Source organism: Echiichthys vipera (assembly GCF_963691815.1).
Source record: "Echiichthys vipera genome assembly, chromosome: 23".
Taxonomy (NCBI): Eukaryota; Metazoa; Chordata; class Actinopteri; order Perciformes; family Trachinidae; genus Echiichthys; species Echiichthys vipera.
Genome location: NC_139848.1, coordinates 1,103,936 through 1,119,164, shown reverse-complemented (window position 1 = coordinate 1,119,164; position 15,229 = coordinate 1,103,936). Strand labels below are relative to the sequence as shown.

Here is a 15,229-nt window from a genome sequence, read left to right as displayed (position 1 = left end):
GATGCATTTGTTCATTCACACCTTAACAGCTCTGTCTGTCACACACACACACACACACACAGGGAGAGAGGGAGAGGGAGAGAGAGAGAGAGAGAGAGAGAGAGAGAGAGAGAGAGAGAGAGAGAGAGAGAGAGAGAGAGAGAGAGAGAGAGAGGAGGAGGTGGTGGAGCGCGCAGAGACACACGGCGCACCCGCAGCTCCGCAGCATCCCGGCGGAAGCTCCGGGAAAAGTTTGATCCAAGTCTCCGTGAAAGTGCTTCTGCGGACTCGGGTGCACCGGGACTCGGCTGCACCTCCGCGCGCACACCCGGGGGAAACTTTTCCACAGAGAGAGAAAGAGAGAGAGAGAGAGAGAGAGAGAGAGGGAGAGAGAGAGAGAGAGAGAGAGGGAGAGAGAGAGAGAGAGGCGCGGACGCGTGACCTCCGCCGCGTCCTCTCCTGTTCCCGGATCTCATGTTTGGTTTTACGCGCGGTGGATTTGCTCTTCCCCTTCTTCCCCCTCTTCTTCCTCTTCTTCACCAGAGTTTGACTTTGACTTAAACAAAAAAGAGGAGAAGTTGAAGAGAAGGAGGCCGAGGAGGAGTCGAGAGGAGGCGCCCGCAGCAGAGAGGAGGACACGGGGACACACGGGGTGAGTCTGAGCCGCTGCTGGAGCCGCTGCTGGAGCCATGTGCTCCTCTGCAGCTTCACCATCACCTCCTCCTCCTCCTCCTCCTCTTCTTCTTCTTCTTCTTCTTCTAAACTCTCTCATTCCCATCATTCACTCCGTGTTCTTCAGATGTAAAGTGTCTCTGATCCTTCACAGTGTAACATAAATAAAATAAGACCCAGGGAGAGAGGAGAGAGGAGGTCTTTAGACCCTGAACGCACCAGAAAGAGGTCCACGCTCACCCTGGAATCCCTGGAATTTGCAACCTGATATTTAAGATGCTCTCGGGTGAAGCGGCGTGCAGAGGAGTCCCCGTGACCCCCCTTCCCTCTCTTCCTATGTATTATTTCAGAGGGAGATGTGGAGGCAGCCCAGGCCTCGTTAAAGTCTGGATTTAAAGGCTTTTAAACGGCGGTGGAGGAGTTTTTCTGCAGCCTGAGAAAGAAAAAAGGCCTCAAACTGAGTCAGTACAGAGCAGAACTAGATGCTGGTGTGAACCCGCGGACCCTGGTCCCCTCTGCCTCCGGGCGGGTCCCTTTCACGCTGAATGGCGGGTGCGTTCATTTGCATCAGAAGGAAAGTTCCAGAGCGTTTGCTTTTGTGCAGGATGCAGAGTTCCAGCAGTCAGGGGCGGAGGGGGCGTGCGGAGATGAGAGGGCGTAATGGGGCCTGCGCGTTAGTCAGGGTGACACGGGGGCCCCCAGACCTGGGGTGGGGATGTCACTCTCATCCTGCCCAGGCGCCGTCCCCTCCCTCGCTGTCCTCCTCACACACACACTTCCACCCCCGCCGCCCGGCCGCTCCTCGCCGCCCATCCTCATACACACACTTTAAAGACGAGGGGAGAGAGGGAGTCTGGCACACGGGGCGAGATAAATGTGTGTGTGAAGGGAGTGAAGCGCCCCGCGGAGACCACTCAAAAGTCCCGCGGACCACAAAACAACAAGTCCCACGGTTACACCGCGTGACGTGTGTGTAGAGGTGTGTGTAGAGGTGTGTGTGTAGAGGTGTGTGTGTAGCGTGTGTGTAGACGTGTGTGTAGACGTGTGTTTATAGGTGTGTGTAGACGTGTGTGTAGAGGTGTGTGTAGAGGTGTGTGTAGACGTGTGTGTAGAGGTGTGTAGAGGTGTGTGTAGACGTGTGTGTAGACGTGTGTGTAGAAGTGTGTGTAGAGATGTACACACACACATCTGTTTAAAACACACACACCTGTTTAAAACACACACACACACCTGTTTAAAACACACACACATCAGTTTAAAACACACACACATCTGTTTAAAACACACACATCTGTTTAAAACACACACACATCTGTTTAACACACACACACACACATCTGTTTAAAACACTGTGTGTGTAGACGTGTGTCGGTGTGTGTGTAGACGTGTGTGTACACGTGTGTGTAGAGGTGTGTGTAGACTTGTGTAGACGTGTGTGTCGACGTGTGTGTCGACGTGTGTGTAGGTGTGTGTGTAGACGTGTGTAGACGTGTGTGTAGGTGTGTGTAGACGTGTGTGTAGACGTGTGTGTAGACGTGTGTGCAGTGATGGCGGCGTTTACTCCCGCTGAGCACCAGCGAACACGTCAGTGGCGAGCAGAAGAGGGGCACGCGGCCTGAGACGCTCCGTCACACGGGCTGACATCACAAATCAAAGGTCCGGGGGTCTGGGGGGTCTCTGGGGGTCTCTGGGGGTCTCTGGGGGGCCTCTGGGGGGCTCTGGGGGGGTCTGGGGGGGCTGGAGCTCCTCCTCTCTGCTGTGGAGCCGGAGCGTTTGGTGCGTCTGTTAATTAACTCCTGAAGGGACGCACACCAACGCCACGCTGAGGCCTGACAGCGCCGAGCCGAGCAGGCGGGCGTGAAGGATGTGAGGGACGTGAAGGATGTGAGGGGGGGCCCCCGCGCTGTGAGGCGCCGACGATGGCGATGGCGTCCTGATCCTGAAGACCTCACAATCTGGTCTTCGCCACATATGACGGTGTTTGTTCAGGAGTGGAGACAAGCTCCGCGGGACTGCTGCTGCTGCTGACGGGACGGCGTGCAGAATCACTCCACACGTGGCGTCCCGGCGAGGTCAGGACGGGTGTGTGCGGCCCCTGGAGGCCCCGGGACGAGGATTGTCAGTGACGGGGCCTCACAAACACACACAACTACTAAATAAAGATGGCTGCTGCTGCTGACGGGAAGGCGTGCAGAATCACTCCACGCGTGGCGTCCCGGCGGGGCCATGCGTGACTCTTTAGCGATCAATCTGCGCTGCGAGGTCAGGACGCGTCTGTGCGGCCCCTGGAGGCCCCGGGACGAGGACGTGAGTGACGGGGCCTCTGCAGGGCTCCACTCAGCTCAGACGACACCACAGAAGAAGAGACACGTTTGAAATGTGAAGTCTTTATTCGTCTCGTCTCGGTCGAGCGCCAAAATGCACCCGAGCGTTTCTGTGTCTGAGGAACGAGGGCGGCGTGACGTGTCTCTGAGCCTGGCGGCGTGACGTGACTCTGAGCCTGGCGGCGTGACGTGTCTCTGAGCCTGGCGGCGTGACGTGTCTCTGAGCCTGGCGGCGTGACGTGTCTCTGAGCCTGGCGCCGTGACGTGTCTCTGAGCCTGGCGGCGTGACGTGTCTCTGAGCCTGGCGGCGTGACGTGTCTCTGAGCCTGGCGCCGTGACGTGTCCCTGAGCCTGGCGTCGTCGTCGTCGGTGACGACAGGAAACACTCAATAAAAAGTGTTTTTAGAGACGCGCGTGCAGCTGTTGGGGAGTTTCCCATGATGCATCACTCAGGCCGTAATGTCACAGTGACACGAGTGAGGTGTGCAGACCTCCAGGGTGTGTGTGTGTGTGTGTGTGTGTGTGTGTGTGTGTGTGTGTGTGTGTGTGATTGGATAATAAACAGGAAGTGCTCCTGTAGGTGACGCTCAGCAGGAAGTCACGGCTCCAAACTGTGGCAGTAAAACAGAGAGCAGCTTCCCGCGGTCGCACCATTTGGTCCCGAGTTCAGGGATCAAAGCAGCTGGACAGACACACACACACACACACACACACACACACACACACACACACACACACACACACACACACACACACACGCTCACACACACACACACGGCCACTGACACCAAGTCTGTCTCAGGTCAGCCTCAAAACTCACACAAAACTACTAAATATAGATGCAAAATTAGCACATGGTGGATCTGGGCTCAGACGTGGAGCTGGATCAGGTGGATCTGGGCTCAGACGTGGAGCTGGATCAGGTGGATCTGGGCTCAGAGGTGGAGCTGGATCAGGTGGATCTGGGCTCAGACGTGGAGCTGGATCAGGTGGATCTGGGCTCAGACGTGGAGCTGGATCAGGTGGATCTGGGCTCAGACGTGGAGCTGGATCAGGTGGATCTGGGCTCTGAGGTGGAGCTGGATCAGGTGGATCTGGGCTCAGACGTGGAGCTGGATCAGGTGGATCTGGGCTCTGAGGTGGAGCTGGATCAGGTGGATCTGGTCTCGTTCTCTCCGCGTGCACAGGAACAAGTGTGCGTATAAATCAGAATGTCACCGTAAACAACCCCCCTCGGCTCTGAGGCGCTCTTCTATTTAAGACCGGGCCGACCCGGGCCCCTTTTACGGGGCGCCTATTACTCACGGGAGAGAAGGTGCCGGGCCCGACCATAAATTCCACCAAGTGGCCCCTCCAAACGGGGCGCGGCGGCGAGGAATTGACTGCGTGCTCCGAGCTTCTCCTGGTGACCTTTGCAGCGGAGACAGAGTCGTTTGTTCTCCGGTAATTCAGGGCGCCGTCACGGCAGCTGCTGGGGATGAGCCGCGCCGCGCTCTCCTGCACGCCAGCGGGCCGCCGCGGGGACGCCGCGCAGACCGCAGAGGCATTTGTCTCCCTGACGCGGGGAAAGACCCTCCCGCAGGACATTCATCTCCATCGTGTGTCCGCGGAGTTTATTTACAGTGTCACAGGTTTGATGCTGGGAGGACTCACCTGCAGAGGGGGAGCAGACGCAAGCATGCGCTGCACAAACGGCCTCCTGCACAAACGGCGTCCTGCACAAACGGCGTCCTGCAGAAGGAGAGAAGCACATTAGAGGGAGTTAGTGCACGTTAAACTGCAAAAAACACACATTTATGATGATTTTGCAGAGAAAACACGATATAAATGTAAAATTCATTAAGTTAACAAAGGTAAAACTGCAAAGTTTGTGACAATTGTGCAGAAAAATAAGGTTTGAAAGTCCAAAAACCAAGTGTCTGTGATGAATATGCAGAATTAATAAAGTATAAATGTCCTGATGCATGGATATAATCATGGCGAGCATCAGAATCAATCATATAATGTGAGTAAAACTGCAAGAAAACACACATTTATGATGATTATGCAGAAATAAATAAGGTCTAAATGCACAAAAGCATCAAGTTAATGCAATTAAACAGACTTTTATGATCATTTTGCAGAGAAAACATGAAATAAAAGTACAAATTCATCATGAAAGTGCAGGTAAAACTGTAAAACAACAAACATTTAATAAATAAGGTTTTAATGCACAAAAGTTAAGTTTAGTTTGTTTAATTATTAAGTTAATTTAATTAAAACTGAATAAAACATGAGTTTGTGACAATGGTGCAGAAATAAATAAGGTATAAAATTCCAAAATCATCAAGTTAATGTAATTAAACAGACTGTTAAGATATAAAAGACTGTGCATGATATAAAAGTACAAAAGTTAAAATTCATCATATAATTATTAAGTTAATGCACAAAAAACTGCAAAAAACACAAACAGTTATGATGATTATGCAGGTTAAGTTAAATGTGGGCTAACTGTGTGTGTGTGTGTGTGTGTGTGTGTGTGTGTGTGTGTGTGTGTGTGTGTGTGTGTGTCTGTGTGTGTGTGTGTGTGTGTGTGTGTGTGCGTGTGTGTGTGTGTGACAGAACAATGGATCTGAGCACAAAGAGGTTTTTTTTCTGTTTGTTCTGCTTCACTGAATCATTTTGCAGAGAGACCATTAATTACACCACTAAATAGACATTAATTACACCGCTAAATAGACCACTAAATAGACCACTAAATAGACGTTAATTACACCGCTAAATAGACCACTAAATAGACATTAATTACACCACTAAATAGACCACTAAATAGACCACTAAATAAACATTAATTACACCACTAAATAGACTGCTAAATAGACCACTAAATAGACGTTAATTACACCGCTAAATAGACCACTAAATTGACATAATTACACCACTAAATAGACCATTAATTACACCGTGCATTTACTCTGTGACTCAACTGATGACTCGACATTTACTCAACTGATGACTCGGCATTTACTCAACTCATGACTCGACATTTACTCAACTGATGACTCGGCATTTACTCAACTGATGACTCGGCATTTACTCAACTGATGACTCGGCATTTACTCAACTGATGACTCGACATTTACTCAACTGATGACTCGGCATTTACTCAACTGATGACTCAGCATTTACTCAACTGATGACTCGGCATTTACTCAACTGATGACTCGGCATTTACTCAACTGATGACTCGGCATTTACTCAACTGATGACTCAAGGGGTTTTAAAAGTGTTTTAAAGGTCTTTTAAAGGTGTTTTAAAGGTGTTTTAAAGGCCCACGTCGTCGTGGCGCCCCTCATTAACGCCCCCTCTTTGCGTCCCCCCCCCCAGCGCCCGCCGGGCGATGGAGACGACCGCGTCCCGAGCCTCAGAGAAGAAAGACAAGATGGACGGGAGCCGATTCCACGAGCTCCAGAAGAAGCCATCAGAGCTGAGAGGTAACGCGCTCCTTTCAAACCGCTCTCTCTCTCAGATGTGTGTGTGTGTGTGGGGGGGGGCGGCGTCCGGCGGTGTGTCGGGCCTCCGCGCTGCGCCGTGGCGTCCGCGGCAGCAATGAAATATACATTTGAAAGATAAAGAGTCGTGTGTCCTGGGAGCCTGATAAGTGCCGGCGGCAGTCAGAGGTGACGTACAGTAGGAGTCTGACAGGAATCCTAAACAGTGTTGAAAGAGCATCGTTAACGCGGGCGCCGCGGCACCGAGAGTGGCAGCGCGGCACGGTTTGAGCCCCGTAAACACTGATGAACAGATAACATGACAGGAGGAGAAGAGCAGGTGGGCGGGGGGTCGGGTGGGGAGGGGGACACTGTTGGTGTTGTTGAACTAAATGAAGAGCAGCAGCGAGCGTCTCCTGCAGACATGTTTTAAAGATGTCAGGGCACAGAGGGATGAAAGGGCGCCGTAATGAGCCTCAAAGAACGCCACGTGTCTCAGCTCCAGAGGGTAGAAAAAGAAACGGTGTCAGGGAGAAGAGAGGAGGACAGAGATGCAGAGGGACGGGGATCGAACGTGTGATCTGGTGAAGGTTTTTACTCAGTGATGAAGAAACATGAACGAGAGAAGAAGGAACAAAGATGGAAACAGAGTCTGCAGAGAATTACATCCGCTAACGTTAGCTTCGTTAGCTCCGTTAGCTTCTTTAGCAGCGTAAGCTTCATTAGCAGGGTTAGCTTCATTAGCTTCGTTAGCAACGTATACAGAGGAACAAAAGGTGACGGTTGAGTTTAGATGATTAAAGAAGGAACAAAGAGATTAACACCCGCTAACGTTAGCTTCGTTAGCTTTGTTAGCAACGTTAGCTTCATTAGCTTCTTAAGCAGCGTATGCAGAGGAAATATAGCCGATGGCTGAGTTTAGACGACTAAAGAAGGAAAAACGATGGAAAACAAAGTCTGCAGAGTTTTACATCCGCTAACTTTAGCTCTGTTAGCAATGTTAGCAACATATGTTAGCTTCGTTAGCAACGTATACAACAATAGGCAACGGCTGAGTTTAGACGATTAAAGAAGGGACTAAGAGATTTACATCCGCTAACGTTAGCTTTGTTAGCAACGTTAGCAATGTAGGTTAGCTTTGTTAGCAATGTATACAGAGGAACAAAAGCTGCGGGTTAAGTTTAGACGACTTAAGAAGGAACAAAGATGGAAACCAAAGTCTGCAGAGATTTACATCCGCTAATGTTGGCTTTGTTAGCAACGTTAGCTTCATTAGCTTTGTTAGCAGCGTATACAGAGGAACAATAGACGAAGGCTGAGTTTAGACGACTAAAGAAGGAACAAAGAAATTTACATCCGCTAACATTAGCTTGGTTAGCACTGTTAGCAACGTATGTTAGCTTCATTAGCAACGTATACGGAGGAACTAAAGGTGACGGTTAAGTTTAGACACCTAAAGGAGACGGTTGAGTTGTGCGTGACAGCTGAAGTTTCTCTGGGCTCAGATAAAAAACGCCCCGCGTGTAAAGAGGAGCAGGAGCGCGGAGGTCCGTCCTCTGGAGGTCCGTCCTCTGAGGTCCGTCCTCTGAGGTGAGGACGGCGTGTTTCAAAGGTGTCAGCCAGCACGTGATGAAAGCTCGCTCTAACGAGGTGAAAGGAGCTGCTCCTCACCTCCGCGGGGGAGACACGCTGACGCCCATGCAGAGTGACGGCACACGTTTGAAATGGAAATGCAGCCGCTGATCAGGGACACGTCTGCGCTCTAACGAAGGGCCCGGTGGCCGCCGCCATCAAGGAACCAACCGTACCTGTTCAGAGGAGAACATCAATGCAGGGCGCCGCCGCACGCGTGACTCTGCTTCAATATTTAACACAGCTGCTGCAGCGACGCCTGCATCGCTAAAATAAAGACGTGCAGGAGGTTTCTGTTCTTTTAGAGACCAAACGTTTGATCGAGCGACCGCAACAATTAACCTGCGGATGCACGCGGAACAAATATGATGCTGTTTTAAACCAACCAAGAGGGGCAGCGCACGGCACGGTTTGAGCCCCGTAAACACTGATGAACAGATAACATGACAGCAGGAGAAGAGCAGGGGCACGGGGGGGGTGGGGGCTCTGTGTTGTTGAACTAAGGGCACAGAGGGATGACGTTTGTTTACACGACCGCTGACGTTAGCGCTGACGCTAATGCTACGCTTCCTTGCTCAAATAGCACAGTATTCCATAACTATAGGAAGTGCTAACTGTTAGCATCTGGATGCAGCGTTCTAGGATCAAAGTAAAAGTTCCTCTCCACCATCTCGTCTCTTGTTCGCTCCTGATGAAGCTGCGTCAGCCTCCGCGGTCGCCATCTCTGGAAACAACAGACCGTGTTGACCGGTGTCTCGACTCTTCACGCATCAGTTCTCCGCTGTTCCTCGCTCTCTCTCACAGACCGCTCTGTCGCCCCCCTCACAGACCGCTGTCGCTCTGTCGCCCCCCTCACAGACCTCTGTCGCTCTGTCGCCCCCCTCACAGACCGCTGTAGCTCTGTCGCCCCCCTCACAGACCGCTGTCGCTCTGTCGCCCTGTCTCTCTGTCGCTGTGTTGCTCTCTCTCACAGACACTCTGTCGCCCTGTCGCCCTGTCGCTCTGTCACCCTGCGGAGACACGCACCACCCGGGCGGTGACAGCGTCGGGCAACTGAAGGGACGCTGACGGGCAGGAAGCTCCACCAATCATTTCATTCAGACCGAATAAAAAGATTTTATCAGAAATAAAATCCTAAAAAAGACTTAGAGTGTCAGAAAGGGAAGAAACCGCTTTAATCGTGACGTTAGAAGGAAACAAACGAGCTGCAGAGGAAACGCTGCCTGTTCACTTTTCATCCCGCGTGTAGACGAGCGCCTTTGGGGGAAATCTGCGTGCACGCGGTGACACAACAGTGTGTATATTTCGTCGCTTAGTGTGTAAGCGCAGTCCGCTCACTTTGAAGATGCACGTTAATGAAACGTCCTCAAACGTGCAGAGAGGTGTTTCCTCTGATCAGCTGTCGACACGTGGACGAGCTGCAGTGACGCGTGTTCCTCTCGTCGGTGCTTCACGTCGTACTTTACTGCAGTTTACGCTCAAAGTCTCTGTTTTCCCGTTAAATCTGAACTTTTTTGTGTGTGAAACGAAGAGAATCTCGTCTCTTTGCCTCTAAACGTCCCAGATCTGCTCTTCCTCCGTATCAGCTGCTGCCTCTGTAATAAACGAGTCCCTGCGTAACTCTTCCTCCGTATCAGCCCAGCGTAAAAGCTCCTCGCCTTTTAATCTGCCGCCGCCGCCCCGCTCCCGTCTGCACCAATCAGATCTCAGATACCTCAGCGGTAACGACCAACGGGCGTCTGCCACCGCGTCCGGACACGGCGATTACTTACGGCCGTGACACGCATTATTATTCGTGCGGCCGGCTCCTGATAAGTGAATATGCAGCGAGCTCCTTGAACCTGGAGAGCGTTTGTCTGCAGCACGGGGACGCCACAGCCGCCGCCGCCGCCGCTCTGATATACGGCCGCTGCTCTTTACTGTCACAGGATCCCTGTCACCTAAGTCATGCCCACCTCTGAGCCTCCACGCCGCCCCCGCCTCTGCACAGCCCGCCCTGCTTTATATTCCCGTCCTGCGTTATTTATTCACAGCCATTTCCTCTCTATCAGAGGACGCGGCTAATGCTGCGGTTTAATATCTTATTTACACGTGAAAACAAGCTCTTTACAGCGGCGCATGTGTGCAGGGGGGGGGCGAGTGGGCCCCGGCGCCGCGCCCCGATCTGTTATATCACACTTTAACAATCTGGATTGCTAATAGAACCATTTATCATGGAGCGGTCATTTGTTTTATGTGCGCGGCCCGGGTCCCGGTCCCAGAGGCCTATGGAAATGGGCTGCGCGTATAATGAAGCTCAAGTGAGAGACACTTTGTTTAAAGAAGAGGATCCGCCGCCGCGCCACCACTCAATTAGGATGGCCCCAGGTGCTCCAGACGCTCTATCTGCTCCTTCCTGATGACCCGGCCCCCTCCTCGCCCTCCCGCTCCCTCCCCTGCAGCTCCAAACGTGCGGTGACACAATAAAACCCTGGCACGCCACTTCCTGGACTCGTGCTCCGTGTCATTTCCCAACAGTCGGCCCCTGGCAGCGCTCTCCGCTTCTGCCGTTTCTGGTGCTGGACGAGCCCGAGACTGTGCCACAGCCCGCCACCGCCACTGCCACCGCTTAATAGATTCAAACGAGCGCGTGTATTTCCTGTGACAGCACGCATCTGTCTGCTCAAACAGGCCGGGGGCCGCGGCGAGCGCACGCACGCCGTCTCAGGGACCAGTGTGTTTTTTCCAAACCCAGTCGTAATAAGCAAAAGGTGTCGGAGGTGCAAACGCGCGGGTTATTGATGTGAGTGTCAGCGCGCGGGCTCGAGAGGATTAACGCTTTTATACATAAGACTTTTCTTTAAGGGAGAATCTGATTTCGCTCAGATTTAGACTTATTGCCTTCGCACACGACGTCACGGGTCCCATCAGCCAGTCAGGGTGCGGCGCATCGTCCCCATCACGTGTCTCCAGAGTCTCAGTCCGTTTAGCAGCTTTTCCGGAGCTTTCTGCTGCTTCACATGATCTTCAGCTGCAGGTTTCTCTTTGTTTCTGCTCTGGAGCGAATAAACTCCAGAGAGAGGAGAGAGAGACGTCTTCAGGGGTTTGAAAAGTGAATTTTCAACGTTTGAAATGTGGCAAAAGAAGCAGATTAGACGTGTTTCCATCAGCGGGTCCGGAGACGAACACGCGTGTTACAGGAATATGTTTTCTAACGCGGTTCTTTAAGACTCAGGAATAAGAAACGCAGCATCGTAGAGGCTCAAACGTCCTCTTTAAGGACTTTAAAGGTCAGGTTCAAAGGTTGTTTGAGTGGCTTTTTGTTCACGTCAAAAGATCTTTTGACTTTTGAAACGTCGCAAAAAAAGAACGTGAATTAGATGCATTTACATCTGCTGGTCTGAAGACTGCAACGCTTGGAAATGCATGAATGGAAACGCCTAAATGTCGTCTTTAAGGACTTTAAAGGTCAGGTTCAAAGGTCATTTTGTGGGCTTCGGTTTCGTGGCTTTTCGATCACGTCAAAAGATCGTTAGCAGCGGTTTTTCCCAGTGTGAAAAGTGAACTTTCAACGTTTGAAAAGTGGCAAAAGAAGCAGATTAGACGTGTTTCCATCAGCTGTTGTGGAGACGAAGACGCGTTTACAGTAAGACGTTTCTAACGCGCTTCTTTAAGACTCATGAATAAGAAACGCAGCATTGTAGACGTTCAAACGTCCTCTTTAAGGACTTTAAAGGTCAGGTTCAAAGTCGTTTTAGCAGCTTTTTCAATCACGTCCAAAGATCTTTTGACTTCTGAAACGTCGCAAAAACAGAACGTGAATTAGATGCATTTACATCTGCTGGTCTGGAGACTGCAACGTTTGGAAATGCATGAATGGAAACTCCTAAGTGACGTCTTTAAGGACTTTAAAATTCAGGTTCAAAGGTCGGTTTAGCAGCTTTTCCCTCACGTCAAAAGATCTTTTGACTTTTGAAACGTCGCAAAAACAGAACGTGAATTAGATGCATTTCCATCGAATCGTCGGAAGACTGCGACACTTGGAAATGCATGAATGGAAACTCCTAAATGACGTCTTTAAGGACTTTAACGTTCAGGTTCAAAGGTCGGTTTGTGGGCGTTGGTTTAGCAGCTTTTCGATCACGTCAAAAAATTTATTTTCAACGTTTGAAAAGTGGCAAAAGAAGCAGATGAGACGTGTTTCCATCAGCTGTTGTGGAGACAAAGACGCGTTTACAGGAAGACGTTTCTAACGCGGTTCTTTAAGACGCATGAATAAGAAACGCAGCATCGTAGACGTTCAAACGGCGTCGTAGAGGTTTAAGGTTTAAATGAAGTCTTTAAGGACTTTAACGTTCAGGTTCAAAGTCGATTTAGTGGCTTTTTGATCCCGTCAAAAATCTCCATCAGCAGTTTTTTCAGTGTGAAAAGTGAATTTTCAACGTTTGAAATGACGCAAAAGAAAAACGCAGATTAGGCGTGTTTCCATCAGAGGGTACAAAGACGCGTTTACAGGTGAGAACGTTCAGGTTCAAAGGTCGTTTTAGTGGCTTTTTTTAGCAGCTTTTCGATCACGTCCAAAGATCTTTTGACTTTTGAAAAGTCGCAAAACAGAACGTGAATTAGATGCATTTCCATCGACGAAGACGCGTTTACAGGAAGATGTGAGAAGACTTGGAAATGCATGAATGGAAACGCAACGTCGTAGAGGTTTAAGGTTTAAATGACGTCTTTAAGGCCTTTTAAGGTCAGGTTCAAAGGTCGGTTTAGCAGCTTTTTGATCACGTCAAAAAATGAATTTTCATCGTTTGAAATGTGGCAAAAGACGCAGATTAAACGTGTTTCCATCAGCGTCTCCGGAGACAAACACGCGTTTACAGGAAGACGTTTCTAACGCAGTTCTTTAAGATGCATTCAAAGGTTCAAAGGTCGTTTTAGCAGCTTTTCCATCACGTCCAAAGATCTTTTGACTTCTGAAACGTCGCAAAAACAGAACGTGAATTAGATGCATTTACATCTGCTGGTCGAAAGACTGCGACACTTGAAAATGCATGAATGGAAACGCGGAGTCGTACAGGTTTAAGGTCTAAATGTCGTCTTTAAGGACTTTAAAGGTCAGGTTCAAAGGTTGTTCTAGCAGCTTTTCCATCACGTCCAAAGATCGTCAGCATCAGTGTTTTTAGTGTGAAAACGTTTGAAATGTTGCAGAAGAAAATTCCTCTAAACTAGAGATCACATTTCTATTTTTACCTCAACGAACTTCTCCTTCGTTTGAGCAGCGAACCAAAGAACAACTCTCCAAAATTAAACAAATGAACAGAAAGCACTGATCTATGCAGAGACACGTCGTCGTCTCTCCCCTCCAGAGGACAGAGGACGGACAGGAAGTGCGGGTGTGATGGAGGGAAGTGTATTCAGAGGCGCGTTAAAGCCCCGACCCTCGGCGGGTGCAGCTCTGCTTCCCTCTGCGCTCCGTCTGCGTCTCCTAACTAGGCCAGAGGAAACGGCCGAGCGCCGCTAATGATTTGATTAACTGGCTCCGGCGGCTCCTGACATACATCTTACCCAGAGTGAGTTTGTCATTCGAGAGGGAGATTGATGCGCCGCGCTCAGCCTCCCTCCCTCCCTCCCTCCCTCCCTCCATCATCCCTCCTCCCTCCCTCCTCCTGCAGCCTCGCAGGTCTTTCTGCTGAGGTCCGCAGGGAGGGTCCCCGAGTACTTAGCGCCTCCTAGTCCGCCTCCTAGGCCGCCCCCGGGGCGCTCCGGGGCGGGGGGCGGAGCTAAAGAGGCTAAACACACACATCTTTACAGCTGCAGCTCCAGTAAATGTGGATTTTGACTTTATTTACTGATTTAAAAGAGAATTTCTCATTATATTTAAAATTAAGTTCACTGGGAATAAAGAAGAATACATACAAATAAAGTCTGTTTGGTTTATTTTGACCTTTTTTAATAAGTTAATAAATAATTATTTAAATATGAAAAGCAATTTAAATGAATAAAAATGAAATAAATAAACATTATGTTAATTATCAGTCAATTTAAATAAACACAAATAAAATAAATATCTAAATAAACATTATTTTAATTATCAGTCAATTTAAATAAAGTAAAACAAATAAAAATAAAATAAAATAAATATTAAATTAAACAATTTGTTAATTATCAGTCAACTTAAATTAAATTAACTAAAAATAAAATATTTATTTAATCATCATGTTCAGTTTCAGTCAATTTAAATTAAAATAAAATAAAAGATTTAGATAAACATGAAAATTATCAGTTAATTTAAATAAATACAAATAAAATAAACAGCTTAATGACGTCGTTTCTAAATCATTATATTTTCTTTTATGTCAGAAAACAAAAATGCGTTTTGATCATTTGATCGTTTGCATCAAAGAGGGTGTGTGTTTGTGTGTGTGTGTGTGTGTGTGTGTGTGTGTGTGTGTGTGTGTGTGTAAATAGAGTCTTAAGAGAGGTGTGTGAGAGATAAGGACGCGTTCCTTTATCTGAGGGACGGGGAGTATAATTGATGGCGTCTGGATGTGCACGCGTTCACCGCCACGCCGGCGAGCTGCACACAGAGCTGCACACAGAGCTGCACACAGAGCTGCACAGAGAGGGGGTCAGACCCGCGGGCTGAGAGAAATACGACAGGGAAAAGGGGCTCAGCGTCCACCTCCGACCCTAAAGGACGACCACTAATCTTCCTGAGGAGGAGGAGGAGAAGGAGGAGGAGGAGCAGAGGGAGCAGCGGGTCTAAACGAGGCCCTGCACCCGCTCACACGCTCCTCACGCCGCCGTCTCGCTCTTTATGCTGCAAAAATACCATTAAACTTGACTCATAATGGCATCAAACGACCACCAGACCACGTCCTGCGGTGGTGTGGTGACAGGAGGACGCGTCATCACTCTGACCCTCCTGATGAGGGCCTTCACTTGGCTCCAGGACGCTCGGACACACCTTCCTCCGCAGCTGCAGACTCGATGTTGCGTGCGCGGCGTGCAGCTGTCCGCAGAGCACGTGTCCGAGCCTGAATCCACCTGCGGATTCAACCTCTGGTCTTCATGCACGCGTCCACGAGAGGACAACACAAGCAGCTCCAGCGTCACATGATTCACGTCTAAATAAAGATGGTTTCTGTCGTTTCAGGTGGTTTTTAATCGCAC

The 15,229-nt window shown here is 49.6% G+C and overlaps 1 protein-coding gene across 1 annotated transcript in view; it reads left to right on the top strand.

The window, feature by feature from the left end:
- Positions 1-562: 562 nt before the first annotated feature.
- The window catches only part of LOC310964714 (zinc finger protein GLI2-like), a gene marked incomplete at its 3' end in the record, with an annotated part of 57,731 nt that continues 43,064 nt past the window's right edge, over positions 563-15,229 (top strand). The window contains exons 1-2 of the mRNA XM_083937970.1: positions 563-631; positions 6,342-6,448. Coding sequence (XP_083794096.1) covers positions 6,355-6,448 — 94 coding nt within the window. The 5' untranslated portion in view covers positions 563-631; positions 6,342-6,354. The remainder of the gene's footprint in view (positions 632-6,341; positions 6,449-15,229) is intronic.